Source organism: Protopterus annectens, chromosome 14.part0 (genome assembly GCF_019279795.1).
Source record: "Protopterus annectens isolate FY-2018-M chromosome 14.part0, PAN1.0, whole genome shotgun sequence".
Lineage (NCBI taxonomy): Eukaryota > Metazoa > Chordata > Ceratodontiformes > Protopteridae > Protopterus > Protopterus annectens.
The window spans coordinates 504,271,572-504,290,509 of record NC_056748.1 but is presented as its reverse complement, the minus strand read 5'-3'; the positions used below and the strand labels follow the sequence as shown (position 1 = coordinate 504,290,509).

Genomic DNA, 18,938 nt, shown 5'->3' with positions numbered 1-18,938 from the left:
AGGCTACTGTTGCCTCTTCGTGGCTCTTGTGAAGTATGGGGCATATTAAATCTGTTAACAATCCAGATTGGTATCTATTTAATCTCATGATGCTAGTTGCTATAAAAAGCTGATTAACCACAAGTAGAAACAAAGGAATCTTCCTATAGGGAACCATCTTAAAGAGATATTGCAAAAAATATATGATTTGGAAATATCTTCAGAGTATATGAATCTGAAGGATAAAGATTTAAACAAGTGGTTATGTTGGAAGATGGTTGAAAAGCCACTAATTTTCTCTTAACTGAACTTACTTACCACTAACTGGTCCCATCCATTTATTCAAGAAGTTAATGTGCCCAGGCTTTATGTTTGAATGGGCATACAGTTACATTTTACAGTTGCAGGTTTAATGTTTGTACTGTTAAGCAATCTATTTTTCATAGCTGGACTTGAATAACTGGATTTCAACAAAATTCTGATTGAAGTTTCTTAGTTTTTAAATTTGTATTTACATTTGATTTATTATGCAGCCAATGCAGTATGTATCAAAATTGTTAATAGTATATATTTTCTCTTCTACCTGCTGCTAGGCTGTCCTGTTGGGTTTGCCTATTTTATTATGGCTGCTAAGTAAACTTAGTTTTCAAAATAGTAAAAATGATATGTTTTAAATAAGGTTAATAGGGTAATTTGTTCCAGTAATTAAAAAAAATGATTGAAGTACATAATGGAATATTAGTATATGAGTTTGCATAAATTTCCCATGCAGAAATTTTTGAGTACTTGTTAAAATTTATTGTAACAAAGCTGCACAGAATAAATATGTTTCTCTGTGCTGCTGGTGACCCGAGTTTTGGAATGAGCCTCATTCACCAGAACGACTATCCAGCAGTGATAGGCTGATGCTTTTGATAGCCTGCAGTCTTCCCTCAAGCAGTGGTGAGGGCGTTCAGGGCAGCTCTGATAAGTGTGATTCCTGATGGGATCGGCTGACTACCTGCAGCATCTTGAAACTTGTAATGGAATGCTAGGATGTGAAGTGCAGAAACACAAGTGTTCACAAGTAAAAGTGTAACTGCATTCCAAACCAGCTGGCACAGGAAGCTTAACCTATCACCTACATGATGAGAGAGCTTATTGCTCACACAACCCACTACAAAGTGTAGTCTGTTACTTACCTTTAAAAGTGATGGCCTACAGGTCCTGCTTCATAACGCATCAGGGGCGTAAACCCAGGGAAGGTTCTGTCCTGTCACTGGCTGCTAAGGAGGAGTATGTTTAACTCTAAGCAGTGGTTATGCAGGGGCAGTAGTATCTAAGATGGTTGGGCAGAAAGTTAAAAAAAATGTAGTTGCATTGCAGGAGGACATATAGATTTTGAAATTCAGCTAGTGCATATAAAGGGAAAATGTGGTCCTTCTATTTTTGTTAAGCATTTTGAGAATATGTTCTAAAATTTTAGAACAAAAATGGTACACTGTACTACTGCCTGTTGTGGAATTATTGATGCTGCATCCCTCCCCATTAACGGGGGGTCTGTATTCTTATACATATGGTACACCTACTACCAAGTGTTATTTCATTCTCACATCAAAATGCACCATTCCTAACCAATGCTATTCCGTTCTGGCATTACAAATCACCATTCCTCCTCAGTCTTGTTTCAATATTTCAATAGGAAATCAGAAATCACCACTCCTTCTTAGAGCTATTCCATTGTGACATCATAAATCACCACTCGTATGTAGTGCCATTCGTTTCAGATATCAGAAATCAACACTCCTATCCAGTACCATTCCATTCAGACATCACTAGACATAAATCCTGTCCAGTACTGTTTTCCTTTAGACATTACTAATCACCACTCATGCCACTGCTTTTCCTTTCAGATATCAAAGATCACCACCCCTCCTGAGTGCTGTTCCATTCTGGCATTACAAATCATCAGTCCTACCCAGTGCTCACCAATTCAGATATCATAAATCATCAGTCCTACGCAGCGCTCTTCCATTCATACATAAACTACCACTCCTACTCAGTACTATTTTAAGACATCACAAATCACTAGGAAGACCATCTTTCCCTGCTCACAATGAAAATGTATTTTGTTGCTACTGAAATTCCTTCTGGCTTTCCCAAAGTTAGATCAATACCCTATACTTAAGGTAGGACTCTTAACATTAGTGCAGTCTCTGCTGCAGACCTGTCTTGTTTAGAAAAAAAATATATAAAAATGCTTTCTATTTAAGTGACCTTTATGTTAGTTTTATAATTCACTCAAAATTAATGCTTTATATGCATCTGTTTTGATTGTATAAATTAATGATTTGTTGGTTTTTGCATTTTTGTCTTTATCTCTCCATCTTTCTTTTTGTCTTTTCTCACAGGAATGCCCCAGTGGTATTGTCAATGAAGAAAATTTTAAACAGATTTACTCACAGTTCTTTCCACAAGGAGGTGAGAATCTTAACTGTTTTTTTTTTTTTAAATTTCAGGAGGAGATTTGCATTAATCTTATCTGTTTAACTGCTTAGTGTACATAACAAACAAAGTGAGAAACATCAACATACTAACTACTTCAGATGTCAAAAATGCCATGAGTTGTTTGGACAGATATTAGCTTTTACATCTGTGGGCCAATCAGCAACACTGACTATCCTCTAATTCTGATTGACGATACTCTGTTTTTTTTAGACATTGCCTGCTCCACCTTACGCTAAGCTGATATAATAAACAAATTCTTCACACTGCTTGGTACTTCCAAGTTTATCAGACAGTGGGCCACCACCCGTTTAATAAATTCTGCAGTAAATTAGTCCCTTGTCATATAAGAACATGCTGATGGCATCGTATAGCAGTTCATGGCCAACATACAAAAGGTAATCAAAACTACACGCATTAAAGGCATTTCCTGAAAACAAGTTTACACCATGTTGAGATGATACAGGAGTGCAGTCCTTCTAGCAAATGGATTTTTCCCAGTATGTTTTTTGTTCAGTCAAACCTGTAAGTCCCAGTTCAAATAAAGAGTGGATAAACAAGTGAAGTGGCTAAAGAAAGTCACCAGAAAGACGGAGTCCTGTGCAGATGCCAAAGGATAGGTAAGGATGTGAAGTCCTGAATTGGGACATTCTCTACAAATCAAAAGTGGGCTAGAACAAACAGTTGCCTATATACCATGTACAACTTACATTAATATAAAGGTCAAGGGTCCCATGAGCACTGTTCCAAATGGCACACATATTAACAAAGTTATTATCTTCTGAAACCCTGTTACAGTAACAGCATCAATTTTTGGCTTGTCATTTGCTCCTGGATATGACCTTGTCTTTGAGTCACAGAATGTACCTAACCCCTATGACACTGGCAAGATGGACAGCAACTGGATCCTTGGAGAGAGTGACCAGAAGACTTATATATCTCAAAGACTATGTACATCATGAAAGTACGTTTTTTTTTTTTTTTAATAAAGATTTCCCCACACACTGAATAACTCTGCTGCCAGCTTCATACCGTTTGGTAATTTTGTATATAGTGATTGTAATGTTTCACTTTTTGGACATTTTATTTCCTTACACCATCAGCAATTTGATATTTAAAATGTTTTTTAGTCACTCTGATGGACTGATAATAATATGTTTACTGAGGAAAAAGGTGTATAGATTTATATATGTATATTTATATATTTATATATATATATATATAGAGAGAGAGAGAGAGACTGTGCGTTTTGGGTTACATTGTAAATACAAATCATGTAATATTATCCCTGAACTTTTAACACTGATGGAGTGGCATCCTTCTTTTGGTTTTGCCACACAAAAGAGCACAGTAGCTGTTCAGCAAATTGTATTAAGATGTTCCCCAATTATGCATTTAATGAAAATATGGTACCAGAAAGGAAAATCTGCCAACTGGAGGACTGACCAATGCTTCCTGAGATTTCTATCTACACTGAAAGCACTTGAGTGGATCATTATTGTATCCAATCTGCTATTTCCTGTGACTCTCTAGATTTACTCACATATTTTGACTTGAACTATAGGTTTCAATTTGATTTCTTATTGCATGTGCCATCATCAAGCTTACTGCAACATTTAAATCTAGTCCAAGCAACTCCCCTCCCATTCACAAAGTCAGGTAGATCAGATTACAAAATGACAGCAATGAAAGATCTACATGAACCCTGACAAGCCAGAGGTTTTCATGCACTGAGTTCTGTTAATCAGTAATTCTCATTTGTAACTGTTGGAGTTTGGTTATTAAAAATTCATATTACATTTTGAGCTGCTGGTAGGATTTACTGTATTTCGAGTATATTAAAAATTTTAAACAAGATCCCTGAGATTCAGAAGGGGTTAACAGAAGTAGTAAGCCCTTCCATGAGTGTGGTAAGCCCTGTCATGAGTGGCCAGACTCTCCAGGTAACCCCTTCTAATTCTGAGACAGGCTCACTGCAGTGACTTTTCACATTTGGATGAAATGCCACAATGGGCAGTCCACCACCCATTCTGTAGGATAGGTGGGGGTAGCTAATGCTAATCAGCCATGTGCTCTCCCCAGAAATACCTGAAGTAAGTGATTTACGCTGATGACTGTTACAGGAAGTCACTCATCCGTGTAAATTAATACATCCAAAAGATTGCGTTCACCCATTGAAGCCAATGGTAGTTACCACATTGCAGGTAAGTTTAACTAAGTTCATAAGAGAGGACGTACAGGGGATCTGTGAGTGTGTGAATGTGTGTGGCAGCATGGATGCATGTCTATTGGACTACAAATGTACTGGGATGAGTGTGTGTGTGTGTGTGTGTGTGTGTGTGTGTGTGTGTGTGTGTGTGTGTGTGTGTGTGTGCGCCTATATGGTTATATTAGAGTGGATAGGCAGGGGATCGATAGCATACATATCTGCATAAGTGTGTGTGAGAGTCTGCCTATATGGTTATATTAGAGAGGATAGGCAGGGGATCAATAGCATACATATCTGCATAAGTGTGTGTGTGTCTGTGTGTCTTTGTGTTCGTGTTCATGTTCAAGAGTATCTGGGGGGTGAAACCTGCCTGCCTGTATGGTCACAGTAGGAGGTTAGGTAGGGAACCGGTATTGTAGATATGTGTGTGGGTGGGTGGGGGGCTGAGCTGCCAAGTGCTCCGGATTATGCGGCACGTGCAGCATTTAAGGCACAGAACTCACAAGGAGTGTTGGTTCCACTTTGCACATTCTGATTGGCTCATATACTGCAAAAATAGCATACAGGTAATATGAGCCAATCAGAGATTGATTACTGATGCAAAGTGATCCAACCAGGAGAAGCGGAAATCAGTGAGAGACTTCCAGGTGACAGTTTTCATGCCTCTGCGATGTATTGCTGGGAGCACTTTACTTTACTTTTCTTTGTGGATGTAAGGCACCAGTGCAGGGACTAGTATACAGTGCATGCACATTGTGAGATGAGGTGCAGTGCTGAGTGCAGGCACATGAGGAGAGCCTTCACTGGGATTAAGAGAGGGACTGCGGTATTATCGATGCTTTTTTGGCAGATTTCCCTTTTCTACCTGTCGCTTTGGACACTGGTAGGCAGTCAAGAGCTGCCTCGGAAAGGTGATGGGGTTACTGGCTATAGTATGCATCCATCTTACTTCAACTTGGCAGAAGGTGCCCAGATCCAGGCAACAGCAACTTCTGGAGAGGAAGAAGGAAACAGTGGGTCCATTGAAGCTTTGTATTGCAAGTTAGTGGGGGGTCCAGTGCTCAGAGACCCCAGTCAGACCATCCATGTACCATACTTTACTAGTAAAGACAGACGCTAATTATTAAAAAAAAGAAAACTGTGTGTGTGTGTGTGTGTGTGTGTGTGTGTGTGTGTGTGTGTGTGTGTGTGTGTGTGTGTGTGTGTGTGTGGTTTGGTTAGGGGAGGGGTGACTTCTGTGGCTTTCTTGAGCTAATGTGCATTTTGCATTAATTTACTCTGATAGCATCTAATTTATACTCTCATATAACTCATTTTGCTTCATACCTCTTCACTTCTTTATAATGAGGTTATAAAGAGACAAAAATACAGAGAATTTTAAGTATTACTTTAATCCAGTTAAAAAGTTCATCTTACAACCAAACTGTTCAGCATCAACATGCACCCCAAAACTTCAATACCCATGTAATTTTCTTTCTTTTCTTTTTGTAATACAAACTTTACCAATGTCATAGAATTTTACATCAAGTCTTTAAACTTTATAATGCTGTCTTGACTAACAGTCTTTGGAATCCTTGACAAAACTATCAAGTTTCTTTCCAGACTGTTATTTTGTATTTTGTACTTTGTGGTTTGTGGTTTGTATTATAGTGGGTGTCATGTATTATCCAGTATGTAGGGTTTTTGTATATTTTTACAGTTTGTGTTCTACAGGATAGCTGAGTTCTCTGCAATATATTTGGTGTGGGGTAGGCAAAGCCTGTCAGCTTAGTATTTTTTTAGAGGGGGTAGGGACATTCTGTCAGTTTTTATTTCTGTCTCCAGTGTTTGCACTCTATGTATGAAGACAGAACAGTTTACTAATATCTTCAACTAGAAGCTCACATAATAATAAAAAAAAAAATATTAAGTTATTTTGCTGAGTAATACAATTCAGTGTTATTTACCATTAATATCAGTTGTCTTTTGTGTACTACAGTGTATTAGTGCTGTAAAGGATAGGGGAATTCTCTGCTGTTTTATTATTTTATTTTTATTTAACATTTGTTTACTGGGTAAGTCCGATTTGGAATGAGTCAATATTCAGAGGAGGTACGGGGAGAAATGTTCCAGATGCATGTCTTTGTAACAGATGCTGTGCATTTAGTGGTGGGGGTATTCTCGCAGTTTAAATGTTTTATGTTTACAGGGTTGCACCTTGAGCTCTCCTTCCTCACTGTCTGTAGTTGGGCAGAACAGCTTGCTAATAACTTCAGCTAGGAGCTCACAGGATGGCAAAATTAGTTACTTTATACTTACAAGTATGTATTTTCTGTGAATATCCGTTAAAATTGTTTTAAAACTGATTGTGTAATTGACTCTTTCAATGTGGAACTTCAAGGAATATGGACATTTTAAGGCTCAAAGTGAGGAATTTTCCTTATAATGAACACTTGAGAGGTATTGTTTAAAAAATCATGTGAATTGCTCAGTGAAAAAGTGCCTAGACTATGAGTGCTTAGTCTTATGCAGAATTGCTGCTTTTGCTTTCTGATTATAAGTGAATGATTTGTTATTGATTGCGCACTTAGTTATGGTACTGTTTTTCAGTATTATATAGTACATTTTTTACTTCAGTTAAATGCTTTTTTGTACAGATTTTACCATTGGCTCATATATACTTCAACTTAATGATTTTGCTTGAAAGACCACTTCAGTTTGGCACCATGGAAATGGTGTGTTTTCACACATTGTGAAAATGGGGTGTTCCACATTTTGCCTGTTTGTCACACATTGTCAGGGTCTGTGTTCCACATTGACCTCTTAAGAGGTTGAGACCTGTGGTGGGGGATTAGGTAGAGAATCAATAATAGAGATATGTGTGTGCATAAGCATGCGCATGAATGTCTGTGTGTGTGTGTGTGTGTGTGTGTGTGTGTGTGTGTGTGTGTGTGTGTGTGTGTGTGTGTGTGTGTGTGTGTGTGAGTGAGTGAATGAGGAGAGTGCCTAAGCCAATAAGTTGCAGAGACCATGAGTGGTAATTACCACTGCAATGTACTTTTAGCACTGGTGGTAATTAAGGGCTGTTCATTGACAGGCAAATTAGCTAATGATGAGGTCTTCCTCGTTACAGCTAAACTGGTCTCTGAATTGCATTTTGCCTACAGCAGGCAGTTTATGTGAGTGTTAGGAATTCTTTCTGAATTATTGGGGTTGTCTGTTATGTTCTTTTAAGAATTGTCACACTAACTTATAATGGAAATTTTGTAATGTACTTTTATCACAGAGCATCTGCCAAAGATAAAGTTGCACTACTTGAGTATATTTTAAACAATCCTGACAGAAAAATACATATGCAATACATTAAAATTAGCAAGATGTAAAAACCCTCACATTATGAAAGAGTAGTATAGCAGTTTTCTACCAACATTACAAATATGACTGCTACAAAAAAAGCAGCACAGTGCAGCATTTAGCAGTGTAAAAAAAAAAAGGCAAACAATGATCACAGGATCATAGAAAGTTACTAGGCTATTGGCCCTGATGCCTTTACAAGCCCAGCCTAGAATTTAGCCCTTGTTCCAGCAAGTCAGCACCCTATGCCACTGTCCAGCAGGGACACAGGTGGAATCCCAGGGGTGTATTTTTTGTTCCCCATCCAATTATCCAGGTTGCGCTTAAAAAGGTTTAATGAGATACTCTGCTTTATGTGGAGAGGGGGTCTAGGGGGTCTATTCCACAAAAGGGGGAGTCTCTGGGACATAAATCTGTCCTGCCAACAAGTCCTATTCCACTTTATTTTTAACAAAGGGTTCATAATGAATCTTGAATTAAGCCAGACATATTAACAGGATTCCAAATGGTGTTGCCACATTAACACAAGTTTTAACAGCGTGATATTAGCAGTCCCATCCCAAATATTTGTATTCATTTTTTTCCATCTCCATGTCTGCTGACCATAAAGTCACTACTGAGGCTACTGTCACCCATTCATTCCCATTTAAGGGATAAGGACATAGCCACAGAATAGTCTTCACCTGCATAGCAATTAGGTTTTCTACAGTGGTGGTAACATAATGCCTATCTATATGAGACCTCTTGGATTGGGTGTGTATTGATAATTGCACAGGGTTGTCACGCAGTTCTGAAAGCAATGTCACCTGCAGATGCTCCAACCCTTTGAAACAAATTCCTCCTCAGTCTCCACAGAGAAGCTCAATCAGTACATGATTTCCAGGCAATGTTACTCTCCCCCGCCACCCTAAGAGAGGCAAGCGGGCTTATTCCCATTATTCCTTTTGCACCCCCGAGTAGCTCCTCCATTTCCAGCACTACAAACTTATTTTAAGAACTCTGAGTCATAGTCAAAGCCTGTCCCTTAATACAGTGGATCAAAACTAAGCAGAGTACCTTTATGCAGCACTTGTAAAGCCTGAAATTTAAAAGCATGTTTATGACCATCATTGCCATTGTTCATAATGTGTTGCCTTATGTGTTTTTATATGTAACATTTCTTATGTCCCTCAAATACCAGATATCTCACTCTAAACTATCTTTTTGTTTTATTTAGAAAAACTTGTAATGGTATCACTGAGCCACATAGGCTAAATGCATAGGTGGACAAGTATGTAGCCCATTTAAGGTGTACATTTTAGATGTCCATGGATGTGATTAATACAACTCTTACTCCAACTTTATTGGCTTTCCTGAGTTCAGCAGTGTTATCTTTAACAAAGATTCTAGCACTTTCCAGTGGGAAGCAGAGCTGGATCCTGCACTAGGTGACATAGGCAGTTGCCTAGTGGCCCGGTGACTGGTGGGGCCCACTGGCCAGGGGGATTCCACATTTACTTTTTAATTAATTAAAAAAAAAATTAAAAACATTTCTTCTTTAATGAGAAGTTTTCTTCTTCTTCTTCTTCTTTAAGACGACATATGTGCGCTCTTTTACATGCATTTGTCCATGCACTTGCTGCTGTGACAGAGAGATGCATGTGGAATTTAAACTTGCTTAGCCATTCTGGTCGTAATTCACCTGCTTAAGGATACGAAGAATAACAACAGCAACTGAAGAAACAGTCCTCAGTTCTCGGTCCACAGATTTATTTGTTCATTGTTTTTTAACAAATAAATCTGTGGACCGAGGACTGTTTCTTCAGTTGCTGTTGTTATTCTTCTTATTTTGGTGGTAGTACTTGTGGATTTCCCCTGCATAAGGATGGCAGGTTAGTCATTTAACTTACTCAGACTCAAACCGTGTACCTTCGTTACAGGAGACAAGAGCCTGAATCCTCTACACCAAACCACCAGACTGCTCAAAGAACTGTAAGTTTCAGTGCATTTTCAAGGAATTATGAGTTTCAGTGCATTTTCAGGGAATTGTGAGTTTCAAAGGAAGAGAAGTTTACTGATGCTCATGCTACATATGTTTTCGATCTGCAGGTGTTTTGTTTAGCAAATGGCAGTCAGTGTTTGTGTTATAGAATCTGAAAGAGGTGTTATTAGTATACTTGCCTTTGCTGCAGAAGGCTGTTGGTTCTACTCTCATACCATATAGATGAATTACTGATACTGTGGTGCACTTTAAGTGGGGATGGGAATGCTGCACTCCTGAGAGTGTCCTATGGATTAAATGAACCTGTTGTCAGTTTGCAAGCCATTCCCTGTTGTAATATTACCAGATTACCAACTTTTTTTAATATAAAATAGGCAATTAATTCCCCAAGGGCAGCAGACACTGAATTGTAGATGAAACACTGAAATGTAAAGTTCAAGTTCTGATCCATTAAAACAAGAACATTCGTCCATCTATCTACTTAACTGAAATAAATTACTAGAAAATTCAACAAGGTGTTCCTCCCACAGGGAATCTATCAGAAAGAGAATCTCCTAAATCTGCTAACTAAAGTGATTTTATCTGGGGTAATCCTTTGTAGTCGGTTTCTTCTTAGTCCTGTCACCCTCTGGGTCATGGATGGGATACCAGACTTTACTCCAGCCTTCTGGATTACCTCCATTTTCTGTTTGTGGTAACTGGAGAGAAATACTCAAGTAATGGGACTCTGGAATGTATGCTGGTGGGGGATGATCCATTACCCTGCCTAGGGTCCCATTTAGTCATGATCCAGCTCTGGTGGGAAGCTATGGTTGTTGTTGTTGCGTCTTTCAGCTTTTCCTAGTTAGGGGTCACCACAGCGTAACTCTGGTCTGCTAATGATTGGTAGTTGATTTTTACGCGCCGAGTTACCAGCCCTGACACACAACCTTCAACGAAGGTACGCCCATTCATGCATGTCTCCACGCAGAAGATGCTGAGAATCGAACCGGACAGCATCTTACTGTGAGACGACAACGCTACCGCAGCACCACCATCTATATCTCTTAACAGAAAGAAAAATGCCTTAATTGATGCTTAATGTTCCTTTCACATTGCTGAACAGACTTTTTACTGAGTAAAAAATGTTTATTTATACTGAAGTGCATTTTTTCTGTTTATATTATTATCTTTTTAACTGATAGGCAAGTTGATTTAGATGCACTTGGCAATGTTTTAACTAAGAAATTTTTGAGGGTTGTAGCACATCTAAATTAGCAGACATACTGTAACATTGTAAGGAATTTTCATTGGTAGGTGTAGAATCAAATGAAAGTAAAGAAAACGTCCCTAGGTTTGTTACTGTTTATGCTGCTGATGACTGGGGAATTAGTATATTTCTGGAAAAAATACTGGCAGCTGATTTTAGAAGCTATTGTAGTCAGCACAGTAAGTGGGGCCAGACCCAATGTTACACTTATTAAATGTAGAAAAGTGTGTAGTTTCTACAGAATGAGTTTTTAGAGATGACCTCCTGGGCATTTTTAAGTGACATAACTTCACCACATGTGCATACATTAATTAAATAGATGTGGTTCAACATTCCGGAACATGTACTTAATCTACATTATTCATTGTTTCCCATAAAGCTGTTATGCAAATAAAATGTAAACACGTTTTAGAGCTAGATTATCTGACCATTTAAGAGCCATAAATTGTGTGAATAATAATACATTAGTCTTACATATTATCAACAATGATTGCTATTATTATATTATGATGTTGATGATAATATTATGAACATTTTTTTTAAATTTCACACCTTACAACTGTTACATAAATATGTGTGAGGTGGAGATGTAGATACTTTAAACTTTTGACTTAAAATGAAAATAGCTTTTTGATGTATGTGGGTATTCTGAGCTTAACTGTAGGTTAAACCAAGCCCTCTTTTAAAACTAAATCAGCAGTAAATGAAAAGCTGATTGCTGATTGTTTTATTGTTTTTAAAATGCAACAACTCAGATAATTGTATAAAACCTGGACAGATTTTGATTTGTTTTACCAAGTTAATAGAGTGTTTTCAAAATGTGTCTGTAAAGAGTTCTCATACATTTTATTTATTTATTTATTTTCCATTTGTTTACCGGGTTAGTCCGACTGGACACAAGGTAACTGTTTTCAGTGGAGGCCCGGGGAGAAAATCTCCAGATACATAGTAAAAAAAAATAATAAAAATTATAAAAATTATATAAAAAAATAACTATTTTGTACAAAGAGCATAGAACATATAAAAAAGAGTAAAATCAGGGTTTTACAAATGATGCAGCATACAGTGGTTAGAATACTGAGAAACAATTAAACAATATATCATGCAACAAATATACAATTGTTTGAACATAAATCAAAAATAAAGTTTCCATTTAAATAGATTACACATAAATATTTATTTTTTATTTATTTTATTTTACATTTGTTGACCGGGCTAGTCTAACTGGATATATGTCCATTTTCAGTAGAGGCCCGGGGAGAAAAGCTCCACATTAGCTATATAGTAAATAATGTACATAAGAATATAAGACATCAGAGGATAGTATCAAAAGTGGTTATACAAAATGGTTATTAAGCAAAAAAAAAACACCCTTATAGATAGGCCTATGTTTGAATTACATGAGAAAGATTAAACACAGTAGGCAAAGAACAAAGAGCTAACTATTTACAAAGATCAATACAGGACTATATTCAAACAGTTTAAGCACACAAGTTTAACACAGAAACTTAATCAAATTAGAAAAAAGTTAATAGAGACAAGTGAGATTCAGCTGGAATTAGTACATAGGCATAGCCATTGTGAGTTAAGGAAGGTTTTTAATTGCTTTTTGAAAAGTGGAGTAGATGTGAGGGACATTAGCTTACTAGGAAGCTTATCCCAAAAATTTCCAATAGAGTTAGTAAATAGACAATTGCCAGATTTGTTGTTGGATTTAAGGGTTAAACTAGTAGCTTATTTGCTGAGCATAGGGTGCTCAGATTTTTATATGGGTTGATCAGGTTTGAGAGAATGGGAATATTTGTAGGATGCATAGCCGGCCTTAGGCATAGGCCAACTAGGCGGCCGCCTAGGGCGCCGGTCTTGCAGGGGCTCTTTTCCAGTATTTATTTGGTATAGGTAGACCAGGATGGGAGCACCAGGTAATGTGGTGGGGGGCGCCATGGAGCCCTTTTGCCTAGGGCACCAGTTGACCTAGGGCCACTCCTGGTAGGATGCCACAAGATTTTGTGGGTGACAGTTAATTGTTGAAAAAGCAGCTGGTTTTGGAGTTCCAGCCATCCTAGTTGTTTTAGGTTTTTACAGTGGTGAGTATGGAAAGGGGATCCAGTGGCAAATCTAGCAATGTTATTGTAAGATGTGGCCAGCTTATTTAGATTGTATTTGGATAGATTAGTATAAATTGGGGAGGCATAGAGAAGGGTGGAAAGTAGGTGCGTTTGGACAATAGTAGTCCTGGCTGTAGGTGTAAGGAAGGGTTTTAGCCTATAGAGGGAACCAAGTTTTCTATTTACTGATTTGCTGATAACGTTAATGTGAGTGTCAAAGTTGAGATTATGGTCAGTTGTTACACCTAATAGTTTGGTAGTTGTGTCAGGTGCTATTACAGTGCTGTTGTTTGATATAACTGTGAAGTCTACGGAGGGAGACTTCTGGGTAGGGGTGAATAATAAAAGTTTGTTTTTGGGGGGGTTAAGGAGGAGACAGCGTTTGGAGAGCCAGTTTTCAACTAAGGTAAACAGATTTTGGGTGTTAGACTGGAGTTCAGCAATAGATGCTGCAGTGCAGATTAATGTTGAGTCGTCGGCATATTGATTACAGGTGGTTTGGGGTAGGGATGTTTTCAGGTCATTGATAAAAATAGAAAAGAGGAGGGGCCCCAGAATAGAGCCTTGTGGGACTTCAAGGGAGATAGGGAGTAGAGTAGATAGGTTGTTGTCCCAGAGGACTGCTTGTTGTCTATTTCCTAGATAAGATTTAAACCATTTGACAGCCTTAGTGTGAATTGAAAGTGAAGTAAGTGTATTTAACATTAAATGATTATTTACCATGTCAAAGGCTTTGGAGAGGTCTAGAAAGAGAGCAGAGGAGAGCAGGTTGTTTTGATTTGTATTAATAGAGTCAGAAAAGGATAGGAATGCAGCTGTAGTACTATGAAAAGGCCTAAAGCTGTGCTGGCAGTCAGCTAAAAGATTATTTTGGAGGAGATGATCAAGAAGTTGCTGGTGAATGCATTTCTCCATGATTTTTGCCAAAGGTGAAAGTAGAGCTATAGGACGGAAGTTAGTGAGTTCAGTTGAGTTACCTCCCTTATGTAGAGGGATAATATATGAAACCTTCCAAAGGATTGGTATATAGCCTTCTGTAATAGTTCTGTTAATTAAGATGGAGATAGGGTAGGCAAGTACTCTAGCTGCAATTTGCAGAAATTCAGCTGGAAGGAGGCCAGCAGAGGGGGTACATGGTTTTAGTTTATGAAGCTGGTAATGGATGAGAGAGGTAGGAACAGATTGTAGTTGTAGGACAGGAGGTATGTTGGTTTGAGAGAAAGTATTTGAGATGCTGGCTGGAGATAAAGTACTTGCTAGTAATTGGACTGTGTCCACAAAGAATCTATTAAAGGAGTTAGCAATTTGACTGGGAGATTTCTGAGTCAAGTTAGCTGGAGTAGGAGTTTTGGAGTGCCCTGGGTGAAGTAGGCTGTTTATATCTGACCAGAATTTTTGTGGGCTTTTATGTTGGGCTTGCTGGAGTTTGATAGTAGTTCTTTTTGTCTTGGAGTTTTGATTTTTTTGTGGCATTTTTCAGCTGTCTAAAGATTTCATGATCAGATGGGTTTTTAGTATTTTTCCATTTAGACCAGATTCTATTTCTTGGAAGTATTTTTTGCCTTGTCTCCTTAGCCAAGGTGCAGGTTTGTTCTTAGTTCTGCCAGTCCTAGAAGGGGCATGGTGTTCTAGGATTTGTAGAAATTTATTGTTAAAATAAGAGACAGCTTTGTCAAGCGGTAGGTATTTAAGGGGTGACCAATTACAGGCTTTAAGTTCGGCTTGGAAGCTTGCTGAGTTGAGGTTTTTTTTATTACGGATAGTTCTGTAGATTGTTTGGTTAGGTATAGTATTTTTTTTGTCTGGTAATAAAGGTAAGAGAATGGTCACTGATATCATCAGGCAGAATGCCTGTTTTATAGGAGAGGGAGTTACTGTTAACTAGTATCCAGTCTAAGATGGCTTGATTGTTGCTTGGTTTGTGGATTCTGGTGGGGGAGGTAATGGTTTGAGTGAAGCCATACAGGTTTATGTGAGTGGTTGGTTGTGCTGAGCTACAACAGTTCCAGTCAATGTTAAAATCCCCAAGGAGTATGGTTTCTTGTGGGAGAGATGTGGAGAGCCAGTTGAGGACAATTTCGAGAGTATTAATGTTGTTTTCTGGCAGGATGTAGGAGCAAATTATATGTAATGATTTGTTAGCATTTAGCTGTAGGTTAGAGATTAGAATTTCGATGTTACTGGAAGAGGGAGGTTGAATATTTAGTGGTGTAACCTGTAATTGAGATTTATATAGTATTGCTACCCCACCACCCTTTTTATTTTAACAGTCAGATCTCAGGATGTTATAACCTGGTGGGATTATATCATTGTCCTTAGTTACTGGTTTGAGCCACGTTTCTGTAAGACATAGGATATCAAAAGAGTGAACGTGTAGCAAGGCATGAAGTAGGGTTATTTTATTATTTAAGCTACGTATATTAAGGTGGCCTATGAGGAGGGAGTTATTGGCACTAGTGAAGATATGAGACATAATGGGTTGGTCAGAAAGAGGAGCAGAGATAGTATTGTTTGGGCCAGGATTGGGATGAATATCTCTGTATAGTAATAGGGGTTGTAGAGGGCTATAACGGTGTTTCAAGAATTTAAAGGAGATAGGGATTTTTTTCTAGTGTGAGAATACTTAATATGGGTTAGTCTATGAAATTGTGAATGAAGGTAGAAAAATGAGGATGTTATGTCAAAGTGGGTTTGTAAGGCTAGAGGATTAAATGAAGTTGTTTGTTTTAAGGTGGAATGAAATCTTGTAAGGCTAAGATGTTCATAATAGGTGAGGTAGTGGGATAAGAATAGGGGAGTAAGAATAGTAAGAATGAGAAGGCTATAAGAGAGGCAAGGCCTGCCTACAATAGGCATGGTTAGGACAAAGGGGAGATAAAAGCTGGGAGATATAAGATGGAAAAGAGAGGAGGTAAAAAGGTGGAGTTGTTAAAAGGAAAAGAATAAGGTAGATGGAAGTAGCAGGTGATTGGATAGGTAAGTTAAAGAGGTAGTGAGAGCTATTGGATAATAGAGGATGGAGGTGTGGCTTGGAAAGTATAAGGTTAAGTGCACTGGGGGTGGGTGAGATTTGGGGGTAGGGTAGGGGAGCAGAGTGAGCCCGCAGGGCGAACTGAGCGGGTTGGAGCAAGTGAGGAATAGTGACAAAAAGAATCAATAAAATAGCTGAATACAGCTAACTTCTTAGCAGTGCTAGGTAACAGAGGAGTGCTAGAATATGTGTACAACAACAAGGGCTAAAAGTCTATAGGAGGAGATTGAGGAAAGGAGAAAAGGACTACAGCAAGTACAGGTAACTAGCAAGACTGTACAGTACTACAGAGTGGTTAAGAGATAGAGGTAAGGAATATTTCGAAGCCTAAAAAGGAGCCTATGGAAGGGAGCCACCCAGTGGGCAAATGTGAAAGTACAATCGAATGTATTTAGGAAGAGGCAGAAGGCAGAGGACAGAGTTGGTCAATACAGATCAGGAGAGGCTAATACTATGAAGAGTAGAAGGGGGGTAAAGTAAATATTTTATTTACTGACATTGTGCAAGTGTTTGCAATGCTTTTGTACCAATATGAGAAGGATTCAGCTTCTACAGGCTCAGAATATTAGGTTATAATTTAAATAAGATGCCATTAACAAAATAATAAAAATTAAGATCCTTTTTTGCTAATAGTTATTCCTGACACACTTTTAATTCCTCTGGTTCATCATATTAAATATAGAGGTTCTGGGGTTTATATAGTCCCTTATATGGGTCTGATAAAGCATCACCCCCCTCACCAAAACACACACACACACACAGAAGGTACCTAAATCTGTACTTGTTCAGGTGTATTTTGTGGAATACCTTTTGAGGAATTGTAAATAACCTGAATCATGCATGCTTTAACAAAATACTGTTTCGTAGACTTACATTATCAACATGTAATCAAATGATAGTCACTCTCATGTGACAGTAGGGACTTTTGTTATGCAGAATGGTATTTAGGTCTTCAGCCAACATGGTTTCATTGAGTTTCCTTGCCCACCCAGTCCAATACATTATTTTGATTTTGTTATGGAAGACTTGAATACTGGTCACAGAGTTCGCCTGCTAACATCCTTAGCAAGACTTTTAAATCAGTGTTGTACTACAGATTATGAGTGAAAGTGTTTGTAATAAATAAATAAGTTAAATTTTATTCCTGAATCAGGAATTGTTAACATGCAAAGACAACAGAATGGCTGAGAATGTCACATCACAGTGGTTGACCAATAGGTTACTACAGAAATGATGTTGGGTTCATTATTATGGAATTTTAGTACATAACACTACCAGCTGAGTCCATTTTCTGTAAATACCAAAGAAGATTAAGTAACATGGAGTAAAGTGCAGAGAGTGCTGCTGTAATATTTGAAGATATTACTAGAATGATCCAATATGTTGCAGGTAGGATTCAGAGGCATAAAATGCAAAGAGGTGCTCTTTGAATGCAGGAACCAGGGCCGGCCTTAGCTGAACTGGTGCCCTAGGTGAAGTAGTACTCTGGCGCCCCTTAAGCCCCACCCATACCATGCTCATGAAACACCCCTATACGCCACACCCACAGGTCGGTCACTCTCCAGGAAAGCCACTCCAGCCATTTCCTTCATTTAAATGCATACGAAGAAAAGATACCTTATAATATAGTTAAAATGAAAGTGAAGGACAGTGAAATTTTCTTTTAATAAACCTGCTTTATCAGTTGCCCCTTCACATATATTTTAGTATAAAAGTCACGTCCTCAAAAAATAGAAGCTCACATGCCTTGTTTCAAAGAGTTGCTCAAGTTAATCTAAATATTTTAATTTACTTTGGGGTAGGCGAGTGAACCTTACAGCTCAGTGAAAGTAGAATAGCAATATCCCTCCTCCATGTGTACAACAGCTTAAGCTTGAATAGCACAAACACAGATAGACATTTGTTAAACAATACAGGCTCACAACGAAAACAGACTTAGCATGAGCAATAAACTTCTCTGCCATTGAAACAGTATGAAAATCCACATTCATAAAAAAATGTATCTGGCCAGTGGAGGCTTAAGTTTACTTTTGGGCTATTTTCAAAACTGACTCTTTGCACACATTTTAGGGCCATGCATACATATATATGTTCTTTGATTCACCTTCCTGATTGTAGTAAATTACATTCCTTGTGTAATAAAGCACCACTTGTTAGTGTGTTTTTGAAATTTGTAGTTTTGAACATTTTTCCAGTAAGCAATGAAAAAAAATGCACGACACAATAATGACAAACCTGCCCATTTCAAAACATTTAACCATAAAGAAGGAATGGGAGGGTGGCATAATGGTTAAGGTGTTTGCCTTACAAATACAAGGTGCAGGGTTTGAGTCTCACAAAGGATAATTGGCTAGGCTTAAAATGGCTCACAAGGGCAGTTAGCTTAGTACTAATCTATGAACCTATAAAAGGTCACTCAAAGTTCTGTCATTAAAATCCACAAATAAATAAGCACAATCTCTGCAGAAGTAAAGTTCATCTGAATAATTCTACATTAAAGAGATTTTTTAATAATGAACAGTCTGTTACTGGCAAACAATTTTACATTTCAGTGTTTCATCTAC

General features: G+C 38.0%; 1 protein-coding gene across 2 annotated transcripts in view; it reads left to right on the top strand.

The window, feature by feature from the left end:
• Nucleotides 1-18,938, top strand: part of KCNIP2 (potassium voltage-gated channel interacting protein 2) — a 664,190-nt gene that overhangs the window by 465,522 nt on the left and 179,730 nt on the right. For both annotated transcript variants that reach the window (XM_044056265.1, XM_044056264.1), the window contains exon 3: nucleotides 2,370-2,439. In XM_044056265.1, the coding sequence (XP_043912200.1) occupies nucleotides 2,370-2,439 (70 nt within the window). The remainder of the gene's footprint in view (nucleotides 1-2,369; nucleotides 2,440-18,938) is intronic.